This window comes from Ascidiella aspersa, chromosome 4 (genome assembly GCF_963924565.1).
Source record: "Ascidiella aspersa chromosome 4, kaAscAspe10.2, whole genome shotgun sequence".
NCBI lineage: Eukaryota > Metazoa > Chordata > Ascidiacea > Phlebobranchia > Ascidiidae > Ascidiella > Ascidiella aspersa.
The window spans coordinates 6,920,566-6,929,624 of NC_139450.1; the positions used below are offsets into that span (position 1 = coordinate 6,920,566).

Genomic DNA, 9,059 nt, shown 5'->3' on the forward strand with positions numbered 1-9,059 from the left:
ATATACAAGCGTGTACAAGCGTATACAAGCGTGCTTTTTTATGACATCATAAATGAAAGGTACTCCCGTGGCGTACAAGTCACAGGACTTGACTTCTAAGTGGTGCAATAGTTATAGGGCAGTGAAGCTGCTGTACCAGGATACAGCAGCTGACGACATTTAAGAAGAAAACAGCAGTACACGGTTACTGATGTTTAGGCTACAGTAGAATAGGGTGCAGCGAAGGCAGCATTTATTGCCAAGTGGTTGTTAATGGGCAAATGGATGCAGTGCAGTCGACACTTTGATTAAAGCAGTAAAGCTTTAAGTATGGGTGGCCAACACGTTCGATCGCCACATTTCACCTGGTGTGTCGGAATTCTAATTTAGAGTTCTTCAAGTAACGTTAATAGGAATATGACGAAAAACAGACCATAAACCCTTAAATTGCTGGAGCAGATAGTTTCTGGCAAAAAGTATGGAATGAGATATGAAACGGCTCGTATAAATCCAATGCATGTCCAAAACCGTTTTTCAAATGCTAATCTGATTTTTTTGTTGAATGTCTATGGCAGAGGCGGGCAACTTCTTAGGTCGGCGGGCCAGATATGGTCAAATGAAATACTTGGCGGGCCGGATTAAGTACTGTCAAAGCTTGCATGTTTTGTCGCATAATAATGACTAACGTTGTACTCGTTAAACACGGCAACACTTTTTTGCCGACTTAAAGAATAAACTAAGTGCAACTTTATAAACCGAAAATCGGTTTGTTTAGATCAGGGGTGGGCAATTATTTTTAGCCGCGGGCTGCATGAGAAACTTAAAATGGTGTGGCGGGCCGGGTCAAATATAGGATCCAAAGTACAAACAATATGACGTCATACTCTGACGGTGTAAAACGAATAATTAACCAATTTGTTATTACGTTTGGAGTTGTGCGAAAATGTGCAATTTAAGTCGGATTTAAAGAAGGCCACGAAACGTGGCGCGAAGCGCGAAAAATTTGCGAATATGTTTGTTTGAAAACGCAAACTTTAATTCAGATTTAGATGGTACGTGACGCATTGAGCACCGACTAAAAATGTATTTTGCTTGATATATTAGCGTTTATTAAGTTGTGGGGCGCGTTTACCCAAAACTTAAGATTAAAATACGTGAAAATTTCGAACGAAAAACTTACCTATTTGTTTTTTCTTCTTGTTTAAAACTTTAAGTTACCGATGTGTTACAAAGTTTAACAAACTTAGCCTAATATTTATATATATTTTAAATATTATGCTAAGTTTGTTAACTTTCGTTGGAGAGAGTTCCACTGTGCAGAGGACGCTATTTGTCTGTGAAGTTGCCATAAAATCGCGTAGGACATACGAGCAACACAGAAGCGAAAAAGGGAATTTCCGTTTAAGCATTTAGAACAGGCTAAAAATCGAATTTGGCGGGGTCTTGACAAGATCTGTCAACTTGCCCTGGTTTTCGCTTAGCCTATGTATTTTATTGAAAATATGCCGCGGGCCGGATTAAACTGCTTGGCGGGCCGGATCCGGCCCGCGGGCCGTATGTTGCCCAGGTCTGGTTTAGATGTTATGATGTTATGAGATAAATAATTACCCGTTAGGTAAAAATTTGTCAAAATTATTTCAAGTCAAAAACAATTAAAAATGCACATAAATCGTTTACAAAATTAAAAAAAAACTATTGTCAGCTTTTTTATGATTGACATTATGTTAAAATGTTATTAAAAAAAGTTTTTTTTTGAGTTATATTCAACGATATTTTAACTGTTATATATACGCGAGCTTCCAGAATTAACCACTCTGTCCAAGTTTATCGCATTAGGCTCAGCTTCGTTTTTGCATTATACAGTTGTTTATTTCTGTTTTGGACAAATGTATTGAACAGTATTTGCTGTTTGTTTTCTCTTGACAACATTTTCTAAAATAACCAGCGTCTGTGTTTTCTTTGGCAATTTATAGTTATTTGACTTTTTGAAATGACAAAAATATCAACTAAGGATTTCAATAATTTTGCATAAACCCGAAAAAAATAGCTGATTTATGTTCGACCAATAGTCAGTAAAACATAAAAACACGTGTTGTTGTCGACGCCAAGACACTAATGCTGTTGTTTAAAATAATAAATATATTTATAACAGGTCAAAATTTTGTCAAAAAAATATATTTAAAAAAAAAAAAATAAATATTATATTTATCTCTTAACATCGAAACATTCTTTATTATCATTGATGTGCAACCGGAATCATTTGCTTTTCACAATTCGGATTTTGTTATTCAAAAGAAAATACTGATTCTTGCCGATTGTAGTGAAAAAGTACTTGGGCATTTAATCCTTGTTAAATTCGCGACACTCCTTCTCAAACTTACGTTTCTGGGCAAATCCATGGGAAAATATTTCTTGTAAATTCGAAATATAATTTCAACCCAAAACAAAAATCTAAAAACACAAAGAAAACAAAATAATCTCTATAAACTGACGTAGTAAGCAAGTAGTGGGGGATTGTGGCAGGATGAGGCCGCGGGCCACATTATCGTGTAAGACCGGAAACTGTCTGCGGGCCGCTCAAAATCTTGTTGCGGGCCGTATGTTGCCCGCCCCTGGTCTCTGGCAACCGTGACTACAGTTTATTTCTGATAACTGGTCGTTATTGGTTTGCGTCGGCATGCGTTGGCTGCCCTAAAAAAAAGCCTGCAGTATAATTCAACAAAGAGCCTACATTCTTTGTCTTTATCTTTTGTTATCTACACGATCTTGCCATTATGGCGACGTTGCTTGCACCTCTGTATTTAAAAAGGACTGCTTTACACTACCCTCGTTCAGAATAAATTCACAACCCCATTGGTGTCAGTACTCATTCTGGATTTGTGTGTGTTGTTTATAATTAGAGAGTTTTTTGACAGAACACCTGCATGTTATCTTATATAGTAACCAGATAATTTTTCAAAAGTTAATCGTTAGAGATTTTAGCTGGAAGATTCATACTTCAGCAAGCTTATTTATCAATTGTTGTCTGTTTGTTTTGCTGTACTTTTTTAGTCATGTCGAAAACCATTTTTTAGTCATGTCGAAACCCGAGGATAATGCCGCTGTGGCAGCTTATAAAAATGTACTCAAGTCAACAGACAGGAAACAGACAGCGCAAGCTTATGACGAATGGGCAAAGAACTTTGACGAGCACAGTCGCTTGGACGACTTTATAAAGATACCAAAGGAAGTTGCCAGACTTTGCGGAAAGTTTGTCAGGAACTCGCAGGAGACCACTCTGTTAGACGTTGGAGCAGGTGGGTAAAATTTAGAGACGTAGCCTATGCGATGAAGAGAGGTCTTTCTTATATATTTAAATTCTTTCAGGCCAAAAAAATGTTAAAGTAAAAGAATTCTGGACAAAATAAAACACAAATAAATAAATGGAACTCTAAAAAAATATTCTAAAAAAATATTTGTAGTTTTAAAAAGTAACGTTTGAACAACTTTAACGATATAAAGGCGTTTTATTCGCCTCACGGCAATTGACAACATCTGGCAATGTTGCTTTTGTGCTGAAAGTATTTTTACAACGCCACGCATATGTCTTACTTTATAAAGTTGGGTTATGACCTTTATATTTTGTGACGTCATCTCTACAACAGGTAAACAAATCCTGGATTCAAACCTGCTTAATACACCATGTATATATATTTATTGCATTTGTGAAAACCTATTATTTACGTTTAGGTCGATAATATACATTGCTGCAGTACTGTATTATGCCACAATTTCTACAAGGATTGTTATGCATTTCTTTTGCTTTCAGATAATAATATAAATAAACATGTTTTGTATTAATTACAATTAATCACACGATAATAACCATTGATATTAACTTTAACTCTAGGTACAGGAGCCGTTGCGCATTTCTTAAGAACGTCGGAAAATTTTAAAGGCATAATCGACGTTTTGGACGGCAGCATGAACATGCTTAACGAGGCAAGAAAAAAACATGTCAACCTCAGGTAAAACTATATGACCGATGCTTTTCCTTTAAAACATGTCTAATAATGTCCCTTATAGCAGTGTTTCTTAAACTAGTGAATGGTTCACCCCAAGGTGAACAAATTTTTGCAGGGGTGTACCAACCAAACAGGGTGAATAAGGGTGAACCGTCTGAAATGTATGATAGCTCTGCAGTAAATCGACTACTGAACTGGTGTTTTCTTGCTTATTGTAATAGTGAAGTTGGTTTGCACTGAGTGTACAAAAATTGGTGACTGTGTTTTGTGGTTTTTCAGCTTTATATTTCTGGAATCGAGAAATTGCAGACTTTCAAGGGTAAAACTTATCTTGAGTTGATCTTAACAATAATCGAAACAACCTAAATCATTTTGTGCTTTTATATAATATGGATAGTTTTATCATATCATGAGACAAAGGTTAATGAAATCTGGAGATAGATGCTAGGGGTGAACAAAGCTAAAAAAGCTTAAGAAGCACTGCCTTATAGTATTATAGAAACAACACTGCCCTGAAAGCATTTTTTTTTTTGCGAAAAAATCCTACTGGATTTTATAATAAAACAGTACTTTATTACGATTTTTTGAGCAGGTGTATTATGCGGCACATAGTCGACGGAGATATCCCTTTGCCTGAACAATCCTACGATATTGTCGTCAGTTCGGGAGCATTCATACCAAAACATCTGCCAGTAAAAGCATTCGAGGTAATATTATAATATCGTGTGTCGTTGTACTTCGTTTAAAAGTATATCAAGACAATGTTCTTTCCACTTTTCCGAACCTGGGTTTAATTTGGTTTTATAAATTGGTGCCAGTTTAAAAAAATAAATCTTCAAAATAGAAAACATAACATCATTACTGCACCATCGTTTTACCAACTACAACTCATGAGCCTCTCAAAGTATTAAACAAGTAACAACACCCGGTTATGTAAGAAAAGGTTTACTTTGCGTCAGCTAATTGCATTAATTTGTGGGTGTTTGGAGAGTTAAATTTATCCGCTACTTTTTAACAGGCGTGTGTAAAACTGATCAAACCAAGTGGCTTTTTTATCCTTAATGATGAGCCATCGGCGGACAAAGTTTACTGCGACGAACTGAAGACATTGATGGACAACATGGTTCAAACAAAAATAATCGTCTTACTGGAAAGCTTTGAAATAACTGAAGTGGTTGGTTTTGTTTTCAGCATGTACGTTTTCCAGCGTTGTTCATAGGGTGAAGCAAAATCGTATAAATGTCCGTGTTTGGTTTTCCTCAAAACTTAAACATCTCTGCATGCTTGATCAAACACTTCTAATATAAAGAACCACAACATAAAAAGAGGCTTTATTACGATTTTAACGCATATGCGACACACAGCCGTGATGTAATATTGCGCATTTTCTCATCTAACGGAAGAAAGTGCTTTGACTAAATTAACGTCGTTTGTTGCTGTGTATATGTTTAGCGGAACGCCAATAAAGCATTCAAGGGAGTCACAGAGGTTTATTGAAATCCTTTACTGTATATAGCTTCAGGTTTTATGAAAATAAAAATATTTGCTGTTATGTTTTGCATTGTTTTTGTGGTATTCTTATCTTGTGCCCTGAATACAAAAACTATCCTTCTTGAGGCAAACTCTGTATTTGTTTTTGTTTTTGAATAATTTGTTAAAAAAACATTTCTTCGTAAACTTCACAATTCTTTTTCATTGAAACACCCTTAATAATAGTTTAAACTATAACACGGTACCCGAAAATAAAGCATAAATCAAGTTTCGGTAATGCAAAGATATAAATAACTGGTTTTGTTGCTTGCTTGCTTATTATATACCCTTTGTCAAAGTTTGCGAAATACGTAGAAATGCATTGTGTCTTTCACGCAAGACTGTGAACAAGTTGTCATTTCTACCAGTTTTATCTTCCCTTCTTCTTCCAACCGTTCCATGGTCCGATGTAGTTCTTTAAAGTACCCATTGCTTGCCGTTTCTTCTTCGCTGAAAATGAGATGTCCACCCGGTTTCACCAGCGCCAAGAACTCCTGGAGTATTGAGCAATGTCAAAAACAAGCCAACTAAAATACTTTCCCAACCAAACGATAAACCGAAATATACTTTACGGTACAACGGGCAACTTAATTGATCTAAGCTTTCAAAAATTAGATTAGAAGTAAAATTTAATCATTTATGTTTTTCAAATTTTATTACAATTTTGTAATAGTTTCTGAATGACATTAAACAAATAAAGAATATTTAATCCACACTTTAAATACCTTCAGCCCATTGAACACTAAACGTTTACACTATTTTTTTTAGATCGTTTTAAACTCGAACTCATTTAGATCTTGATGAAAGACACACACAAACATATGTGTTTAATAACATCTGTGATCTAGCCCCTCGGAAGTTGCTTTATGACCAACGATTACGGCTTCCGTATCAATAGTACACCGAAAAGCCATCGCAGACTCGCCGAATCTGTCGATCTATGATGCAAGCAGAGCAAGCCAGAAAAACAACTGGCCTGCAGTGAGGTTCGAACTCACGACCTCCGGTCAAGCCGGGACCGTCGCTCTACCAACTGAGCTATGCAGGCTCAGAGAGGAGCGAGTCGAGAAACAACCATGCGCCAAGTGTGAAGTTGCTTGTACTAACAAAATGTGCAAGTATTGGCGCATGGTTGTTTCTCGACTCGCTCCTCTCTGAGCCTGCATAGCTCAGTTGGTAGAGCGACGGTCCCGGCTTGACCGGAGGTCGTGAGTTCGAACCTCACTGCAGGCCAGTTGTTTTTCTGGCTTGCTCTGCTTGCATCATAGATCGACAGATTCGGCGAGTCTGCGATGGCTTTTCGGTGTATCATTTAGATCTTATTTAAGTTTCCAGAATATCTCAATTGCCTGTATTATTTATTCTAACATTAATTCTAATACCTCTGAACAGGGTTGGAATCACGATTTTTATTTTAGGAGTGACATACCGATTTTTAGAGATGAAGTTACAACGTTAAAAAGACATGATGTCATAATGAAGTTACCCGACAACCATACAATGTGTATTTTGGTTTTATGTTGGAGAGGTGTTACTTACAAACAAAACTTCAATAAGTTAAAGTCATTGAACTTCAGTTTAAGTTAAATATATACATTGTAAGTTTTGTAAACACAAAGCGAAAACCATTTAAAACACGTTTTAAAAGCATTATAAACAGAACTTTTGGAATTGTTTTGTTTAACGTTTATTAAACTTTTTTAAGCGCAATATGGAAACGTTTTATGCATTTACTTCTTTTTATCGGTTTTCTAATAAACGGTTTATAGATAAATATTTATTATATAACTTGTAGACATCTTCCCCAACAAAGCAATATTACAAATTTTCTGGCATTTAAAAAAACTCTTTAGACGTTTTAAAGACGTTATTTCCAGTTGTACAATAAAATAAAAGACGTGTTCAATGGAAATGGCTGTGGATTGAAAATCGGACCGGACACCCTATTCGCAAGTGAGACAGTCGGATTCTTATTTTTTGACAAATGTCCACTCGTAAACATTTTATTTATTATTTATTTTTATAACGTTTGCAAATCGCGTAACCAATCCTGACTCTATGAAAAAACAAATCGCGAAGTCATACTCTAGTGAACCGCTTTTATTAATGGTTCGGCTTCGGTTTAGGTTCAGGTTTTTTTTCAAAATATTCGTTTTAGTTGCGGTTCGGCTCCTTAAAATCTTACAAAAAAAGTCACGTTTATTATATTTCACCAAAAAAGGTAAATCAATTCAATTTTCAGCGACTTAAGCTCGCAACGGATTTAAAATATTAGCACCATTAGGTAAGTATCAAATAGTGCTTATTGTAAACGCCTCGATAAGTCACTAACAAGTTTACGCCATAAAAATAGACTTAGCTCGACATGGCAACATATCAATAGATAGAAATCGCTCTTCTGGTGTAAACGAAGTATAAACTGTCGGTTAGGCAGCAGATACCAGATGACCTCATCAGGGTTAGAGGTTAATCACAGAATATCGCATACTTCAGCGATATCTAGATTTAATTTTCTTATCTATATAGTCTTTTCACTTTTTAGTATTTGAACTGGCTAGCGCATTCTCGTTTTAATTATTAACTCTGATGAGGTAAGCTGATATCTGTTGCAGAGACGTCAGTTTACAATTTCATTTACACCAGAAGAGCATTTTGTATCTAAAGTTTACACCATATTGATGAAGTTTGCAGATTACCTGCTCCGATATCCAATACCACAGAATGCTTTGCGTTCTTTACGTACTTGCTGCAAAGAAAGGCCCCGTGCTGAGGATTTTTGTCGTACTCACAATCGGCTGAATTCTTGTCGTAGTTTGTAGCGATTTTGCCATAGCCCCTGATGGTCTCGATGATACTGCCGCTGTTTAAAATTGTCAAGTACACGTCCAGTGCCTTCTGCGCTGCACTCGTTTCAGATTGCATTTTGCGTTAAATATTCTAATGTGTACAACAGGTTAATTTTTGTAACTTTAGTTTTATTAGTTTTTTGTTGAACTGTGCTTTTAGTGTCTAACGTCGTAAAAATGTTAAAACACTTTGCACTTTCTAAAAATCGAACTGTTATAAAGTGCAATGCAACTACACAGAATTGTAAATTTCTATTTAACGTGTTTACCAATTAAATAATATGGTAACTTAATTTCGCCACAAAAACTGTCAAAACACGTTTTTTCTCGCTATCTATTGATAGTGGCAAAATAAACTAGTTTGCTTAAAAGGGTTTTGGCCTACAACTGTTACTAAGCTTTACCTTAACGTTAATAGTGCATTGGTGCTTTTCAAACAATTCAGTCCCAAACTGTCATAAACACAAAACAGTCTGCAACTTAGGCTAATGATAGTCAAGCCATTAATATAGGTCATTGCAGCAACTAAATTGTTATTACTTTATAACCACACCCAATCCCCACCCATAACATTCCCCAAGGACAAAACAATTCGGAGAGTAAAGCTCAGAGGGCGATGTCAAAACAGTCGGTGCTACAAACATTCCTTCAAGTTTCCACGAATGCAGATGTATTCTTGGCAATTTAGGCCTTATTCCGT

The 9,059-nt window shown here is 36.0% G+C and overlaps 1 protein-coding gene and 1 non-coding gene across 2 annotated transcripts; one reads left to right on the forward strand and one right to left on the reverse strand.

The window, feature by feature from the left end:
- The first annotated feature begins 3,055 nt into the window (after nucleotides 1-3,055).
- LOC146146908 (methyltransferase-like protein 27) lies at nucleotides 3,056-5,202 on the forward strand. Its single transcript, XM_083387866.1, has 4 exons — nucleotides 3,056-3,275; nucleotides 3,869-3,986; nucleotides 4,576-4,690; nucleotides 5,002-5,202. Exons 1-4 carry the CDS (start codon nucleotides 3,056-3,058, stop codon nucleotides 5,200-5,202), a joined length of 654 nt encoding a protein of 217 aa, XP_083243992.1.
- Nucleotides 5,203-6,486: 1,284 nt separating this feature from the next.
- Nucleotides 6,487-6,561, reverse strand: Trnaa-ggc (transfer RNA alanine (anticodon GGC)). The gene has a single exon. It is a non-coding gene; the product is annotated as a tRNA-Ala (tRNA).
- Nucleotides 6,562-9,059: the final 2,498 nt, after the last annotated feature.

Coding starts and splice junctions, on each gene's coding strand:
- LOC146146908 (XM_083387866.1), top strand. CDS start 3,056: ATGTCGAAACCCGAGGATAATGCCGCTGTGGCAGCTTATAAAAATGTA. Junction 3,276..3,868: donor TCTGTTAGACGTTGGAGCAG/GTGGGTAAAATT, acceptor CTTTAACTCTAG/GTACAGGAGCCGTTGCGCAT. Junction 3,987..4,575: donor AAAAAACATGTCAACCTCAG/GTAAAACTATAT, acceptor TTTTTTGAGCAG/GTGTATTATGCGGCACATAG.